The sequence below is a fragment of the Dendrobates tinctorius genome, unplaced genomic scaffold (assembly GCF_039654945.1).
Source record: "Dendrobates tinctorius isolate UK_male_01 unplaced genomic scaffold, ASM3965494v1 ptg000728l, whole genome shotgun sequence".
Taxonomy (NCBI): Eukaryota; Metazoa; Chordata; class Amphibia; order Anura; family Dendrobatidae; genus Dendrobates; species Dendrobates tinctorius.
In genome coordinates this window covers 69899-88652 of record NW_027362369.1, presented here as the reverse complement: position 1 = coordinate 88652, position 18754 = coordinate 69899, and the positions used below count along the sequence as shown (strand labels likewise).

The 18754-nt window shown below is 43.4% G+C and overlaps 1 protein-coding gene across 1 annotated transcript in view; it reads left to right on the top strand.

Moving 5' to 3' along the window:
* LOC141079984 (uncharacterized) overlaps nucleotides 1-16750 on the top strand; it is a 53196-nt gene extending 36446 nt beyond the window's left edge. The window contains exons 6-11 of the mRNA XM_073565416.1: nucleotides 4508-4657; nucleotides 4782-4961; nucleotides 5044-5167; nucleotides 5251-5348; nucleotides 5547-5637; nucleotides 15103-16750. Coding sequence (XP_073421517.1) covers nucleotides 4508-4657; nucleotides 4782-4961; nucleotides 5044-5167; nucleotides 5251-5348; nucleotides 5547-5637; nucleotides 15103-16628 — 2169 coding nt within the window. The 3' untranslated portion in view covers nucleotides 16629-16750. The remainder of the gene's footprint in view (nucleotides 1-4507; nucleotides 4658-4781; nucleotides 4962-5043; nucleotides 5168-5250; nucleotides 5349-5546; nucleotides 5638-15102) is intronic.
* The last annotated feature ends 2004 nt before the right edge of the window (nucleotides 16751-18754 follow it).

Genomic DNA, 18754 nt, shown 5'->3' with positions numbered 1-18754 from the left:
TCTCCGTCTAGCCAGACGAGAATACAGTATCTTCTCAACCTCATATTCCACATTACCTTCAACCAATACAGGGTCAGGAGGTGCCACCACAGGAACTAATGGCTCAACAAACCTCTTCAACAGAGACTTATGAAACACGTTATGGATCTTGAATGTAACAGGAAGAGCCAAACGAAAAGAGACCGGATTAAGAATCTCCAAGATCTTGTAAGGTCCAATAAATCTAGGTTTAAACTTTGGAGAAGCCACCTTCATAGAGATATTCTTTGATGACAACCAAACCATATCACCCACCTTAAACCGGGTACCAATGGTCCTATGCCGGTTGGAAAACCGCTGGGCCTTTTCCTGTGAGAGAGACAACTTATCCACCACTTGGTCCCAGATCTGGTGCATTCTCTCCACCACAGTGTCAACACCTGGGCAGGCAGAAGACTCCACCTGCCCTGAAGAGAATCGAGGATGAAACCCAAAGTTACAAAAAAAAGGTGACATCAAAGTGGCAGAACTAGCTCTATTATTTAAAGCAAATTTGGCCAAGGGCAAAAATGAAACCCAATCATCCTGATCAGCAGAAATAAAACATCTCAAATAAGGCTCCAAAGTCTGGTTTGTTCTCTCCGTCTGCCCATTGGTCTGAGGATGAAACGCAGAGGAGAAGGACAACTGAATACCCAGCTTGGAACAGAAAGTCCTCCAAAATCTAGAAACAAACTGAACTCCTCTGTCAGACACAATGTTCTCAGGAATCCCATGCAAGCGAACCACCTGTTGCAAAAACAAGGGCACCAACTCTGAGGAAGATGGCAACTTAGGGAGTGGTACAAGATGGACCATCTTAGAGAATCTATCACAAATCACCCAAATAAGTCATTCTCTGAGAGACAGGCATATCAGAGGTAAAATCCACTTAAATATGGGTCCATGGCCTCCTGGGCACCGGCAAAGGCATCAACAACCCACTAGAGTGAGAACAAAGTTTAGACCGGGAGCAAGTCCCACAGGACTGCACAAAATTCCTGACATCACGAGACAAGGCGGGCCACCAAAAAGACCGACTCACCAAATCTCTAGTACCAAAAATACCTGGATGACCAGCCAAAGCAGAGCAATGAATTTCAGACATTACTCTCTTCCTCCACTGGTCTGGAACATACAATTTTCCAATGGGACAACGCTCAGGTTTGTCCTCCTGAAACTCTTCCAGAGCACGTCTCAAATCGGGCGAGATGGCAGAAAGAACTACCCCCTCACCTAAGATGGTAGCAGGCTTAGTCACAACAGGAGAATCAGCAAGGAAACTCCTAGAGAGGGCGTCTGCCTTGACATTCTTAGTGCCCGGAAGAAAAGAGACCACAAAATCAAAACGTGTGAAAAACAAGGCCCACCTAGCCTGTCTAGGATTCAAGTGTTTGGCCGATTCAAGGTAAATCAAATTCTTGTGGTCAGTAAGGACCACGACTTGATGTCTAGCTCCCTCCAACCAATGTCTCCACTCCTCAAATGCCCATTTCATGGCCAACAGTTCCCGATTCCCCACATCATAGTTACGTTCGGATGGGGAGAAAATATCATTCATGAAGCACTGGAAGACAGAAGGGGCATTAGTGAGCCCAAAAGGCATCACCAGGTACTCAAAATGTCCCTCCGGAGTATTAAACGCCATCTTCCATTCATCCCCATGCTTAATGCGAATAAGATTATACGCCCCCTTGAGGTCAAGCTTGGTAAACCAGCTGCACCTTTAACTCTGGACAATAGATCAGAAATCAGGGGTAACGGATACTGATATTTAACAGTAATCTTGTTGAGGGAACGATAGTCAATACAAGGCCTTAATGAACCATCTTTCTTGGCCACGAAAAAAACCCAGCACCTAAGGGTGAAGAGGATGGCCTAATATGACCCTTCTCCAATGACTCCTTAATATAGGATCGCATAGACTCGTGCTCTGGTACAGATAAATTGAAAAGACGACCCTTGGGAAATTTACACCCAGGGCTCAGCTCAATTGCACAGTCATAACTCCTATGAGGAGGCAAAGACGCAGACTCATTCTCACTAAATACATCATAAAAATCAGCCAAATAGTCAGGAACATCATGCGACTGGGGAGAGGTGGAGAAAACAGGAGCGTCACTAAGGGCACACCGACAACCCCAACTCACCACAGACACAGATTTCCAATCCAAAACTGGATTATGGATTTGCAACCAGGGAAAACCCAGAACAATGGTATCATGCAAATTATGCAACACCAATAAGCTGCAATTTTCTTGATGGTCTGGGGCGACCCGCATTACCCCCTGGGTCCAATACTGAGGTTTAATCTTCGCCAAAGGAGTAGCATCAATACCCCTCAAAGGGATAGGCGTCCGCAGAGGTGTCATAGGAAACCCACAACGTTTAGCAAAATCCTAGTCCATCAGGTTCAGAGCCGCTCCCGAATCCACAAAAGCCTTAGCGGAAAATGTGGACAGGGAGCAGATCAAAGTAACTGCCAGAAGAAACTTAGGTTGAACACCACCCACAGCAAATGTGTGTGCAAAACGTTTCTCTCGTTTAGGGCAGACAGAAATAATATGAGAGGCATCTCCACAGAAAAAACACAGCTTATTACGCCTTCTGAACTCCTGACGTTGCGCCCGAGACAAAACTCCATCACATTGCATAGGTTCAGACATTTGTTCAGCAGGTGGCAACACCTCTCGTGTAGTTTTGCGTTCACGTAAACGCCGATCAACCTATATGGCTAATGACATAGAATCGTCAAGACCAGAGGGAACAGGAAATCCCACCATAGTATCTTTTACGGTTTCTGACAAACCCTTCCGAAAGAGAGCCGCCAAGGCACCATCATTCCAGGTAGTAGGGACCGCCCACTTTCGGAATTTTTGACAGTACAACTCTGCAGAATCCTGACCCTGGCTCAATGCCAACAGGGCCTTTTCAGCTTGATCAATAGCATTAGGTTCATCATACAACAAAAATGCGTCCACATTAGCCAGAATAGGATCATCAGGTGTCAAAGAAAACGCCCAATCCTGGGGATCGCCGCGCAGCAAAGAGATGACAATTTTAACCTGCTGCGCAGAGCTCCCCGATGAGTTAGGCTTCAAGGCAAGAAATAATTTACAATTATTCTTAAAATTCAAAAATTTAGACCGATCCCCAAAAAACACATCAGGAGTAGGGATCTTTGGTTCAGCAGCATGTGAATGAGCAAGATAGGCGGAAATTCCCCGCACTTCAGCAGCGAGCTGCTCCACACAATCAGACAATTGCTTAATCACCATTAAGAAAAAAATCCCTCTACGGCCTCAGAGAAATAGAGGAAAAAATATACACAAAAAAAAAATTCTGACACTTTTTTTTTTTAAACAATTTTTTCCTGCTATTGAGTACCCTAGAATCTGCGGTATGGCTGGTGATTCTGTTATGAATGAGTCACCGGAGGAGGAGAAAACAAAAATACAAGCTAAGTCCAGAAAACCTGAGAAGTTGGTAACTAGCGGATTGCAGACCCCTGATCCTATTCACCACAACTAACAGTAGCCGTGGGGGGTTCCTACGGTGGTCCTAGACCCCTCGTCACAGCCGGAGAGCTAAATAAGCCTAAAGAAAGAAAGAGGAAATCTAAACTGCCCCAGAGCAGACCCCAAAGCAATAGACAGCCCCCAACATGTATTGTCGGTGAAAAACAGATGAAAATACAAACGCAGACAGAAAGACAGGCTGAGCAAACGATGGGGCCCAACTAACTAGATGGGAAAGGACAGAAAAGATGCTGGCTGCAATCCGCAAAAACCCTACCAAAAATGTCCCAACAGTCTGATAGGAAAAAAGGCCCTGAAGTCGCTAGACTTCAAAAACTCTTTATCAGCACTCAGGTATATTCTGAAAACCAGAGCAAAGAGATCAACTGATCAGAGACAAAAATGGAATTCAGCCAGTCCCAGCAAGGGCTGGCTGAACGCAAACACTAAGTAAACGAGACAAAATCTCATGGAATAATATCAGGGCAAAAACTTAGCTTTTAGTAGACAGGAACTAAACTGGATGCCAGAGCTCAGAGCAGAAAGGATCACCAGCAACCCTGCAGGGCGTCGGCTGCCTTATATCCACTCAGAGATTCCGGATGTCCAATCACACTGCACCTGTTCAGATGACAGGTTCTTCCCATCCAAATCAATTTCACTACTTCCCTTCACCAGCAGAGGGAGTTCATCAGACATCACAGGTGAAGGGGCAAATGTACTCACAACAGACGTGGGTGAGCCTGGAGGACGGTATATGACCGCTACTGTGAGGGAGAAGGGACGGAAGAGTCTGATGGTATGGACCTCAAAAGAAGGGAATGAGAGTGATGGAACTGGGGGGATGTCAGGGAACAAAACTAAACACTGTAAAATAATAAATCTCATATGTTTCCCTTATTATCGCCAGTAAATGTATTATTACACAGGATTCTTATGATGTTACATTGGCTCATCATCTTCTCATTCAGGTCTCTACAATATCGGATCCTCTCAGTGAAGATCTTCTACAAAAGAGAATTTTCCTGATTTACCCATCAAGGATGGATATGGACAGAGACAAGATGGTGGAGAGGATGTTACATATCACCCTAGAGATCCTCTTCCGTCTCACTGGAGAGGTGAGAGATTCTGATGACGTCACATTACATCATTCTTATCTATGGGAATAACAGATGGACAGAACTGGAGAAGACTCTGGAAATGTCTGTAGTGAGATTTATTAATGTGTCTCTCCATTACCAGGATTACACAGTGGTGATGAAGACCTCTAGTGATCGCTGTCAGGACCCTATGTCTGAGGGATGGAGAAGACCCCTGAGCCCAATCACAGGGCCTCTACCTCACCCCCAGATCCATGTGGACATCAATGACCAGAAGATCCTAGACCTCACCTACAAGATGATTGAGCTGCTGACTGGAGAGGTGACACTGCTGGGAATGCTGGGACATTATACAGTAACGCTATGAAGGGATCGGGGGATGACGGTATCATTGTATGTGTCAGGTTCCTATAAGGTGCCAGGATGTCGCCGTCTATTTCTCCATGGAGGAGTGGGAGTATTTAGAAGGACACAGAGATCTGTACAAGAATGTCATAATGGAGGTTCCCCAGCCCCTCACATCACCAGGTAATAGACAGGACTAAATACACACGGCCTATAATTATCTGTATGTAGAGAATGAATTTAGTCCCTGTATGTGTTTCCTCCAGATCTATCCAGTAAGAGGACAACACCAGAGAGATGTCCCCATCCTCTTCTTCCACAGGACTGTAAACAAGAAGATCCCAGTGCTCCTCAGGATCATCAGGTAGATGGAGAGAAGGTGTCAGGAGATCTCCCCTTTGATGTGTAGATGGCTGTGAAGGTCTTGTGCTCAGTCTTGTTTTAACCACCAGTATTATATGTTTTATACTTGTGTGATGAGAACAGTGGAGATGGCAGGATTAGAGCTGATCATAGATGGGACTTCTCCATCTGTCGGTGACTTTTACAATATTTGTTTCAGGGTGAAGATCTGACCCATATTAATACTACAGAGACATATGTGAGAGATGATGAGTGGTGTAAAGAGGAGAGTGCCACATATGACTACCCAGGTGAGTAGTAACCACTGAATGCAGAGACGTCACAGATTCCTCTCAGTCACCGGCTGTGGCTGCTTTATCGGTGGTGTAGTCCGGCCGTATTACCATGATCACCATTTTGCCTCTAGACCACAACATTCTCCTCCACCAAAACTGCAAATGACTTTGGGCATTGAAAGCCCTTTTCTATAGACCTTACAACCTGGAGGAGCCACCTACTCCCTGGGTTGAGGAGACGCTGACCGTTACCTGCCCAGATCTGTAAACTATAAAGCCAAATGACAGCGTACGTAGAATGTGCTGACAGGTTAGAAAATCACTTGAAGAAAAATATTATGCTGGGCCTGTAAGAGAAAGCGGAGGGTAATGATGCTGTTGGCTTCCTAGGTCCCTGAGATCTTATCGGATGACTCTTCTCTCCCTTCTGTGCTGCTGAATGTCTCATGGTCCCTACAAGACCAGGTCCAGTCTTTCTGGCCAAACTTCCCTTTTAAAATCGACAATAGTAAATGTGCAGTGAGGCCAAGTGTGAATTTCTGTACAATAACAGCAGAGTTTCCCTTTATCCTGACTTTTCAATTTGTATTAAAACTACCATATTTTTTGGACTAAAGACACACTTTTTTCCTTCAAAAATCTGGAGGGAAATGGGGGGTGCATCTTATAGTTCGGATGTACCGGCTCTGGCGGAGCAGCGGGTCACAGGAGGCTGGAGCCGGTGGCTGCGGCTAACTCCTGTTCCCACTGCTAAAGAGAAATGAATATTCTCTGCATTCCACGCCCATGGGCTTGGAGGGCCTTGAATATTCATTTCTCTTTAATCCCTTCCCGACCAATGATGCCACATAGGCATCATGAAAAGCCATGCCAATATGACCAGTGACGCCTATGTGGTGTCATGAAATAATTGCCCTCCTGCGGGTCGAGTGACCGGGGTCACTGAAAGGTCACCCTATCCGCTGTCATGCCGCGCTCACTGCGGCCGCTCAGGGGGCCCCGTCGGCTGAGCACGCGCACTTCTCATACCCAGGTTTCCACTCCCTCCATGTCGCGCTTGTGCGTGCGCGCTCCTGTCAGGTCTGTCTCCAGGTCGGTCCTCTCTATGGTAAAGGAGGATCTGACCCGGAAGCTGTAGTGGTCATGTGCTATCAGGCATTAGGACCTGACCCGGAAGCTGTACTGGTCATGTGCTATATCAGGCTACCTCTCCCTATGGGAGGTCCCTGATTATTGTTGTGCTTCCTGGCCTAGTCGGTTGTGTCCCTGCCTGGCTGTGCGCTGTATTCAGGTCCTCTGCTCTGCTTTGTACTCTATTGTGCCTCCTGGCACACGTTCTGAACTTTCACTTTGCTTTGTCTCATGCTCAGTCGTGCCTCTTGGCACACACTCTGATCCTGTGCTCTGTTTCATGCTCAGCCGTGCCTCCGGGCACTCACTCTGTCCCTGTGCTCTGTTACGCCTCTTGGCACGTCTGTTGCTCAATTCAGTACTCTGTCGTGTTTCTGGCACGCGTCCTGTTTTGCTCACATCCGGACGTACTGGTCGCTGCACGTCATTTGTGCCCACTTGTACCCGTCTTGCACTATCCTGTATTTAGCGCACACCCATGTATCCAGCTGGTATTCCCTAGTATCCTGCACCTTCCTTCAGACACACTCACTCGTGTCTCCTGTGAACCGGCCGCCTGGTGCCAGCAGTCGTGGTATCTTATCCCCTGGGGCTTGCTCCTGACACTCCCTGTATAGGGGGTGGTTCTCACTAGGCCAGCTCGCCCTGGGAGGGTTGGTGCCATGACCCAGAGGGTCCACTCCAGGAGTCGTCACACCCGCACACACAGGGAGCTTTGTACTTCACCACAGGGGGGGTGGCTTCGCCCCCATGTGGCTATGATCGCTCTGATTGGATGTTAAAAGTGAAACAGCCAATCAGAGCGATAATAATATTTCATCAATGAAATTTGATGAAATATTACAAATCCAGCCATGGCTGATGCTGCAGTAGCATCGGGCATGCTTGGAGACACCGATCCGACCCCCCCACACCGGCGATCTGCCCCCACGCCACTGAATGACAGATCTGCCTCCGCTGTCATCATCTGCTCCCCCCGCCTTCCCTCCGTTCCCCCCGCAGTCCGATCACATCCCCTCCCAACCCCCGGTACCTTCCGAGTGCCGCTGTTGCTCCCGATGTCCCGCGGTCCCGGATCATGGGTGCCGCCATCTTGGAAAATGGTGGGCGCATGCGCAGTGCGCCCGCTCAAATCTGCCGGCTGCAGATTCGATTCATTCATTTTGATCACTGTGATAAACTCTCACAGTGATCAAAATAAAATAAAATGTAAATAACCCCCCCCCCTCTATACGCCCATAGGTAGAAACAAATAATAAAATAAAGAAAACATTTTTATTTTCATTTTTCCATTAGGGTTAGGGTGGAATTAGGGTTAGGGTGGAGTTAGGGCTAGGGTTGGAATTAGGGTTAGGGTTAGAGTGGAATTAGGGTTAGGGTTGGAATTAGGGTTAGGTGTTATGATTGAGTCACCGAGGAGGAAAAAACAAAACACAAGCTCAGCCCAGAAAATCAGAGAGGTTGGAAACTAGCGGATTGCAGACCCCTAATCCTATCACACAACTAGCAGTAGCCGTGGAGTGTTCCTACGGTGATCCTAGACACCTCGTCACAGCCGGAGATCTAAATAAGCCTAAAGAGAGAAAAGGGAAAAACTGACTGCCCCAGAGCAGACCCCAAAGCAATAGGCAGCCCCCAACATATAATGACGGTGAAACAAGATGAAAACACTAACACAGATAGAAAGATAGGTTGAGCAAACGATGGGGCCCAAGCTAACTAAAAAGGACAGGACAGAAAAGCTGCTGTCTGCAATCCGACAAAACCCTGCTAAAAATATTACCAACACAACTGATAAGCAAAAAGGACCCTGAAGTCACTAGACTTCAAACCCTATATCAGCACTCAGAATATTCTGAAAGCAGAGCAAAAGAGAACACTGATCAAGGATTAAGAATCCAGCACACCCCCGGCCAGGGATGGCTGAACTCAAAAAACAAGGTAAACAGAACCAAAACTAATAAGTTCAATAGCAGAGCAAAAACTTATCTTTGGGAAGCAGGAATCAGACTGGTCTCCAAGAATCCAGCAGAGAAAATCACCAGCCACTCAGAAGGGCGTCGGCTGCCTTATATCCAGTCTGAAGTTCCTGTTACCCAGTCACAATCCACCTGATCAGGTGTTTGGTTTCTTTCATCCAAATCAGCCTCACTACCTTCCTTCACCAGAAGAGGGAGATCCTCGGACACAAAAGGTGAATGAACAGATGAGCTCACAACAGTTAAGGTTGGAATTAGGGTTAGAATTCTGGTTAGGGATGGAATTAAGATTATTGTGGAATTAGGGTTAGGGTTAGGGTTGGAATTAGGGTTAGGGTTAGGATGGAATTAGGGTTAGGGTGGAATTAGGGTTAAGGTTTGGGTTGGAATTAGGGTTAGGGTTGGAATTAGGGTTAAGATTAGAGTTAGGGGTTTGTTGGGGTTAGGGATGGGATTAGGGTTAGACTTGTGGTTAGGGTTATCGTCAGTTTTGGGATTAGGGTTAGGGGTGTGTTGAGGTTAGGATTATGGTTAGGGTTGGGATTAGGGTTAGGGATGTGTTGGGGTTAGGGGTGTGTTGGGGTTAGGGTTGGAGTTAGAATTGAGGGGTTTCCACTGTTTAGGCACATCAGGGGGTCTCCAAACGCGACATGGTGCTAACATTGATTCCAGCCAATTTTGCGTTCAAAAAGTCAAACGGTGCTCCCTCCCTTCCAAGCCCTGACGTGTGCCCAAACAGTGGTTTACCCCAACATATGAGGTAACAGCGTACTCCGGAAAAATTTCAGAACAACTTTGGGGGTCTAATTTCTCTTGTTACCCTTGGGAAAATAAAAAATTGGGGGCTAAAAAATTATTTTTGTGGAAAAAAATGTTTTTTTTATTTTCACGTCTCTGCGTTATAAACTTTTGTGAAGCACTTGGGGGTTCAAAGTGCTCACCAGACATCTAGATAAGTTCCTTGGAAGGTCTAGTTTCCAAAATGGGGTTACTTGTGGGGGGTTTCTACTGTTTAGGCACATCAGGGGCATATGTAACGACGACTGCAGACCATTCCTTGAAAGTCTGCATTTCAAAACATCACTACTTCCATTCCGAGCCCTGATGTGTGCCCAAACAATGGTTCCCCCCACATATGGGGTACCAGCATACTCAGGACAAACTGGACAACAAATTTTGGGGTCCAATTTCTCCTGTTACCCTTGTGAAAATAAAAAATTGCAAGCTAAAAAATCATTTTTTGAGGGAAAAAAATGATTTTTTATTTTCACAGCTTTGCGTTATAAACTTCTGTGAAGCACTTGGGGGTTCAAGGTGCTCACCACACATCTAGATAAGTTCCTTCGGGGGTCTAGTTTCCAAAATGGCGTCACTTGTGGGGGAGCTCCAATGCTTAGGCACACAGGGGCTCTCCAAACGCGACATGGCAACCGCTAAATATTCCAGCATATTTTCCATTCAAAAAGTCAAATGGCGCTCCTTCCCTTCTGAGCCCTGTTGTGCACCCAAACTGTGGTTTATGACCACATATGAGGTATCGGTGTACTCAGGAGAAATGTCCCAACAAAATTTAAGATCCATTTTATCCTTTTGCCCATGTGAAAATGAAGAAATTGATGCTAAAAGAAAATTTTTGTTGGAAAATTAAAATGTCCATTTTTTCCTTCCATGTTGCTTCAGTCACTGTGACACACCTGAAGGGTTAATAATCTTCTTGAATGTAGTATTGAGTAGCTTGAGGGGTGCAGTTTTTAGAATGGTGTCACTTTTGGGTATTTTCTGCCATATAGACCCCTCAAAGTGACTTCAAATGTGAGGTGGTCCCTAAAAAAATGGTTTTGTAAATTTTGTTGTAAAAATAAGAAATCACTGCTCAACTTTTAACCCTTATAACTTCCTAACAAAAAAAAATTTTGTTTCCAAAATAGTGCTGATGTAAAGCAGACATGTGGTAAATGTTATTTAGTAACTATTTTGTGTCACATAACTTTCTGGTTTTACAGAATAAAAATTCAAATTTTGAAAATTGTGAAATTTTTAAAATTTCCCCCAAATTTCTGATTTTTTCACAAATAAACGCAAAAATTATCAACCTAAATTTACCACTAACATGAAGCCCAATATGTCATGAAAAAATATTCTCAGAATCGCTAGGATCCATTGAAGCGGTCCAGAGTTATTACCTCATAAAGGGACATTGGTCAGAATTGCAAAAAATGTCCTGGTCATTAAGGTCAAAATAGGCTTGGTCATGAAGGGGTTAATAATAGTGTCTTTCTCTACTCTTCTGGTCAGGACTCATAGTGGCTCCAATGGTCCACCATAAATGAGTGCAGCTCCAGTTTAGTGTTCTCCCCTTGTACATACGTTGATGTTGGGGATGTAACATTTTTTATTCTATGTCTTTTTTTTTTTAACCTGTTCCTTCTGTATGATAGTTTGATTGTGGTGGGATCGGCCTTCCTGCCTAATGTGAGTCTGTAACTCCCTGATAGTCTTGAAAAAAATCTCTCCATCGCCTCTTCCAAATGTCTAAGATCTAAATTTAAAGGGAACCTGTCAGCAGGATTGTGCTCAGTAACCTACAGACACTGTCAGGTCAGCGCCGTTATACTGATTACAATGATACCTGGTGATGAAATCCGTCTTGTGGTTGTTGTTTAATCTGTATTTGTAGTTTTCAGTTCATGAAATTCTCGTGCTCTGGGGCGGGGCTGTGGGTGGGGCACTGGGGTGGGGCTGTGGGCGGGGCTTTATGTGGTGCGCTGATTACATATTCATCTGTATTGGCTTATGACAGATCACTGATCCCTCACTGACCTGCCCCCCATTATTACATAATACATATAATAGCATTGATATTATTGGTGATAATGCCTATAATATTGTGGCTATTGTGAGGCTTAGACAAAAAATGTGCAAATGACACTGGCAGCGCCTGTTCAGTAATATCTCTTACTTATAGATGCCATTGCCGGTGACATTTTTCTGGATGTAGTTTTTTATGTAAAATAGGGGGCAGGTCACTGAAGGATCAGGGTCATAAGCCAATATAGATGAATATGTACGTAGAGCACCACATAAGACCCGCCCACAGCCACTCCCACAAACCCACCCCAAAGCACGAGATTCTCATTAACTGAAAACTACAAATACAGATCAAACAATAACCAGCCCGCAGCTGCCCGAAAAAGACACATCTATTAGATGCGCCAATTCCGACACTTTGCCCGGCTCTTCCCACTTGCCCTGTAGTGGCAAGTGGGGTTCATATTTGTGTGGTTGATGTCACCTTTGTATTGTCAGGTGACATCAAGCCCACGGCTTAGTAAAGGAAAGGTGTCTATCCATTACTAACCCCATAGTTACATGGTAAATAAAGACACAGCCAGAATAAAGTCTTTTATTAGAAATAAAACAAAACAGTTTTCCTTTTTTATTTAAAAACAACAAACACAGTTATACTCACCGAACGCCTATTTCCACCAAAGAGCTCGTTCTCCTGTAATAAAAATAAAAAACAACAATATACCATACCTGTCTGTCGCTCTGTCCCACGCCGTAATCTTTATCTGGGGGATAATTAGTTTTCAACCTGTTTGGTGCCAAGATGCGACCGTCCAGGTTGAGAACCACTGGTGAATGAGCTGCTGTAAGCGCAGTATCATTGACCAGCAGTGACATCATCGAGGTTTCCAACCAGGCTGAACTGCAGTGACCTCAGGACCGTGGGAAAAAGTCAGTGATGAGGTCACCACAGTTTAAGCTTAGTGACTTCACAGCAGATCACCGTGAGAATTCTGTGGGTTATTTTTAAATAAAAAAGCGAAAACTGCGTTTTGCTTTATTTCTAATAAAAGAGTTTATTATGGCTGTGTATTTACCATATAACTATAGTATTAGAAATGGATAGGTGTCTTATAGACATCTCTCCATTACTAAGCCGTGGGCTTGATGTCACATGACAATACAAGGGTGACATCAACCCCACAAATATGAACCCCACTTGCCACCACTATAGGGCAAGTGGGAAGAGCCGGGCAAAGCGCCAGAATGGCGCATCTAATAGATGTGGCTTTTCTGGGCAGCTGCGTGCTGCTATTTTTAGGCTGGGGGGGTTAATATCCATGGCCCCTTACAAGCTTGAGAATACCAGCCCCCAGATGTCAGCTTTAGCAAGGCTGGTTGTCAAAAATGGAGGGGACCCCAGGCCGTTTTCTTAAATTATTAAATAAAAAAAACTGTGGGGACCCCTCTTTTCTTGATAACCAGCCTTGCTGAAGCTGACAGATGAGGGTTGCAGCCCCCAGTTGTGAGTTTTGCCAGACTAGTTATAGAAAATACAGGGGAACCCATGCCGTTTTTTTCATTCATTTACTTATAGTGCAGGCGGCGGGTGAGGAATACTCCCATCATCCGCTCCTGCTGCCACTGTTCTTAGTAGCAGCAGGTGTAGGTTGAAGGGGGTAATAGACCCAAAAGCCCCCACCTGCTGTCATCATTCTGACTTTAATATAACTCTCATCATTCACCCCGCCGGCAGAGCAGGGGAGAATGATGAGAGCGTCTTCAGCACCGGCCACCGGGGAACAGGGCTTACTATAGCGCTTCTTCCCTGCCGGCCGTCCATGTGGTACTGATGCTGCACATGGTTGTCACATGGGTACCACAAGTATTGCACACATGGACGTCTCCGGTACCGGAAATATCAGGACGTGTGAAACTGGCCTTATACACAGTTCTCTTTAAATGCCTAATATTTCTTCTTGAAACTCATCTGACAGAAAATATTGGAGCTTAGGATAGTATAGATTGTGAAGTCTCCGAGACCCATACTCTAATTACCCCAGAGAGGTTTCACCACTAGCTACTCATTTATTACTGATGGAGACTGTGGAGTTTGATCATTTCAGTAGTTCCTAATCAGGCCCCATTATTAATATCTGACGTGTGTCACTTTATGTGGTGGTAACTTTGGAATTCTTCACAAAGGATAATAGAAAACAAATGGATCTTACAAATTATTTTCCAGCTTCGCACTATACCCTATATACGGTTGTACACTACTGTCTGGTCACATGGCAGTGTTCAGAAGGGAAGGAGCGCCATTTAGCTATTTGAATGCAGATCTAGCTGGAATAGTTTGCAGACACAATGTATTGGGAGCACTGTTCATGGTCACCTGGCAGCTCAAAAGATGTCCTCCATGAACATGCTTGGCTCTATCTTCTCTGCTGTCCATATCCCAAGGATTGCCTTGCTCATTGCCCTTTTACACCTTTACATGGATCTGGACTTACACTGGGACCTCTAGGCTTGGACCATGGTGTTACCTGCTATTCTGTGGTGTTAGATGGCAAGAAGAATAGTCAGGTAGCTGGGTCAGAACCAGAAGGACAGAATCAGAAGACACAAGAGTAGTCAGTAAACGGGCCACGGTCACAGCAGGAACAAATACACAAGCCGCAAGCTGAGCACAGAGGACTGAACCAGAGGAGAACAGCGCTGTATCTGGCAGATTCCGGCCATGTGCTTTGAGCTTTAGTAGGGTGTGGTACTTTCCAATTGGCTGAAGTAGGGAGCAGATTACTCCAGCTGGACAGCAGGAACAGATCCCAGGTGAGATTGGACACACCATATGCAGAAGCCCTAATATAACTAAATGACAGAAATCCAGAATAGTCGAAATCCCCATAAAGTGATTCCATTTTATAAATTAATTCACTGAGGGTTATAATCCTTAGGAGGAGTGAATATTTTGACTCCACAGTCACGTTCCAGAAATTAACACGCAGTGGATGTTGGAGAGTGAAAATTACACATCTGCCATTTTATTACCCAGCACATAGTGCCCAGATTGTGCTCCAGGAGACACACACCAAAAATTAAGTGGGTTCTTCTCACTATAATATTGCTCAATACAGGGATCCTAAATGTTGTTTGCGCACACTGCAAGACTCCGAAGTGAGAGCGGATTTTGCTGGATTGGTTTATAGAAACCTTGTTGCTTTTCAGCAGCCTTTGAGCCACTAATAGTGCGGGAACCTCTGTTTTTCCATTGACAGATGATGGACCTGAGTGGGGACTTGTTTTTTGTGAGATGAGAATTGGTATTATTTTCGCCTACATAACATTGATTGGTTTCTTTCTATTCGATATTTGGGAGGCAGAATGAACAAACAGTTGAACACCGCACACTACTGGCTCATCCAACAAGGTTTTCTATTAGACTGTGAACTGTCATTGTCTTGGTAAATAATTAAAGTTTTATACATAGCTTGCCATTTTTATGGACAGTTTAAGTAGAAATGTTCAAAAATATAAAACTCAAGGATATTTTATTAAAAAATAATTGTTTTTATCTTAGCAGATGACTATACCAGGAGATCAGAGGGACAGCTGACATCTTTAAATTTGAAATTTGATGATCTTGAGATCCTACAAGATACAACTGAAGTGATTGCTGTTACTCCAGATATATCATCATCCATTCACAGCAAAGATCTGCCATCTGATCCTATGAAACAGGTCCCATCTTCTGATTCATTACTGACTACTAAGGAAAATCAAAGTCACAAAAGAGGCAATAAAAAGCAAACTGCTCCTAAAGCAAAGAAGTCATTTTCATGTTCAGAATGTGGGAAATGTTTTAACAAGAAATCTCATTTTGTTGCCCACCAGAGAATCCACACAGGAGAGAAGCCTTTTTCCTGTTCAGAATGTGGGAAATGTTTTGCACATAAATCACATTTTGTTACACATCAGAGAATTCACACAGGGGAGAAGCCTTTTTCCTGTTCAGAATGTGGGAAATATTTTGCACGGAAATCACATTTTGTTAACCACCAGAGAACTCACACAGGGGAGAAGCCTTTTTCATGTTCAGAATGTGGGAAATGTTTTAACCAGAAATCACAATGTGTTATTCACCAGAGAACTCACACAGGGGAGAAACCTTTTTCATGTTCAGAATGTGGGAAATGTTTTGGACAGAAATCACATTTTCTTACCCACAAGAGAACTCACACAGGGGAGAAGCCTTTTCCCTGTTCAGAATGTGGGAAATGTTTTAACAAAAAATCAGATTGTGTTACGCACCAGAGAGATCACACAGGGGAGAAGCCTTTTTCATGTTCCGAATGTGGGAAATGTTTTAACAAGAAATCAAATTGTGTTAAGCACCAGAGAACTCACAAAGGGGAGAAGCCTTTTTCATGTTCAGAATGTGGGAAATGTTTTAACAAGAAATCAGATTTGGTTAATCACCATAGAACTCACACAGGGGAGAAGCCTTTTTCCTGTTCAGAATGTGGAAAATGTTTTAACAATAAATCAAATTGTGTTAAGCACCAGAGAACTCACACAGGGGAGAAACTTTTTTCATGTTCAGAATGTGGGAAATGTTTTAACATGAAATCAAATTGTGTTAAGCACCAGAGAACTCACACAGGGGAGAAACCCTTTTCTTGTACAGAATGTGGGAAATATTTTGCACAGAAAGCACATTTTGTTGCCCACCAGAGAATTCACACAGGGGAGAAGCCTTTTTCCTGTTCAGAATGTGGGAAATGTTTTAACAATAAATCAGCTTGTGTTAATCACCAAAGAATTCACACAGGGGAGAAGCCTTTTCCCTGTTCAGAATGTGGGAAATGTTTTATACAGAAATCAGATTGTGTTAAGCACCACAGAATCCACACAGAAGAGAAACCTTTTTCATGTTTAAAATGTGGGAAATATTTTGCACAGAAATCACGTTTTCTTACCCACCAGAGAACTCACACAGGGGAGAAGTCTTCTTCCAGTTCAGAATGTGGGAAATATTTTAACCAGAAAGCACTTCTTGTTAGACATCAGAGCAGTCACATAGAGGAGAAGCCTTTTTCATTTTCTTAATGTGGGAAATATTTTACTTGGAAATCAACTGTTAATAAACATCAGAGATGTCACATAGGGGAGAAGACTTTTATATGTTCATAATGTTGGAATAGTTTTAACCAAAATGGAATTTTCTTAAATGGGTTGTCTCTTGTCATTCCTCATGTTTGCTGACGAAAGGAAAAAACTAAACCTTATTAATTGCAAATATAAAACTATACCCATAATTCACCCCCTGAAGGTTAGTCAGTAGGTGACTAATAGAAAAAACATGTACCCCACATCTCAGTATATAGGGTGAGGTGACATTTACACACTCTCCAAGCCTTTCATTTCTACGGGTTTCATCGTCCTCACCAAAGGCGACTCATCAGGAGACTATTTAATATTGACCTTTATTCAAGCGAGACTAAACAAAAAAAAAAAAAACTAAAATCATGTATCATGTTATTCAGAACAGTCAGAAAACTAGCCCCATATTGGCAGATCCCAAACATCAATCTATATACTTCGGAAGTTTATAAGCCCCTCCAGTGTCAGGAATAGATAGTATGAATTTGAATTTACCAAATGGCTGCAATGAAACAAAGAGTGAAAAATTTAAAGGGGTCTGAATACTTTCCATACTCACTGTATCAGTAAAAATAACTCCTCTTTATTAGGTAAAGTATAAAAGAATTGCGCCATTTTCCGATACCCGTCACGTCTCCATTTTTCATGATCTCAGGTTGGGTGAAGGCTTATTTTTTGTGTGCCGAGCTGACGTTATTAATGGAGACCATTTTGGTGCAGATACGATCTTTTGGTCTTTCCTTCAATGCAATGTTGCGGCCAAAAAAAGTAATTCTGGCGTTTTGACCTTTTTTCTCGTTACGCCATTTAGCGATCGGGTTAATTCTTTTTTATATTGATAGATCGGGCGATTCTGAACTCGGCTATAACAAATATGTGTATGTTTGATTTTTTATTGTTTTATTTTGAAAGGGGCGAAAGGGGGGTGATTTGAACTTTTATATTTTTTTATATTTTTAAAAACTTTTTGTTTTTACTTTTGTCATTGTGAAGACATACAGCATTGTATCTTAATGAACCAGATGACTATTTTTAGCAAACGAAGAATAATAGAATGTTATCTGTATGTTGGCTTTAAATGTAAGTGTTGATTTCTGGTTGGTCAAGAAAACAGACTTTTGTTTGTGTAAGCCGGTAATATTGACTTTTATTGTGCGCTTATCCTTTATCACTAGTGATGATTGCTGATATGCTAATTATTCATTGTGTTATGGAGCCAGTTTGTTGACTTCTAAAGCAGAGAGGGAAAAACTATGCAAATAGTTTAAATAATCAAGTAATGCTATAATAATCTCATCTCCATTCTTACCCTTTTTGTAAATACTGAATGAGGAACACTTGTTAAGTCTAAAATAATTACGGTAAAGTAACACGGGCGCTACCTATCCAAAAAACTCAGATGCAGCTGGTGAAGAGACAGGACTGTGTCGGCTCCTGTTATAAAGTCTGAGCGAAACGTATATTTGTGTGATTCACCGCGCTATGCTGAGCAGATGTGTATTAAAAAAAAAAAAAAAGGGAAATAGTACTTAACAGCAGTTATACGTACTTACTTAAAAATGAGGTTGATGTAGAATATTCTGTGTAAGTTGAGATGTCTACGTGGTAAGTAGTTTGCAGGTTATCTGATGGTAGAGATCTCGTTTTTATAGCTGCTGATGCTATTGGAACAATGATATATTAAGGTACCAATACAACATACAAAAGGTCACACCACTCCCTGCATGTCCACCATACTCACTGGTTGTATCTTAACATTTATATTCTCTTCGGGGTGTTCCCTTTATGGTGGATCAATTGATACAATACTAAATATGAAGAGAATTTCAATTACTAACAGTGACCACAACCTTGATATTCAGTCCCAGTTCCTGGGGTACATATGCACTTACTTGTGCTGGATTTGTTATGCTACCCAGGTGTAAATCCTGATTGACTCTCTATAATGGTCTTTGTTGGCTTTATTTAGAGCCGGTGCAGGGACGATATCCACTGTTAAAAAATTGAGAAAGTGCTGGGTAAGGAGGGATCCACTAAACCCACAAATAGTGCTAGCGTTCCAGTAGCCAGTT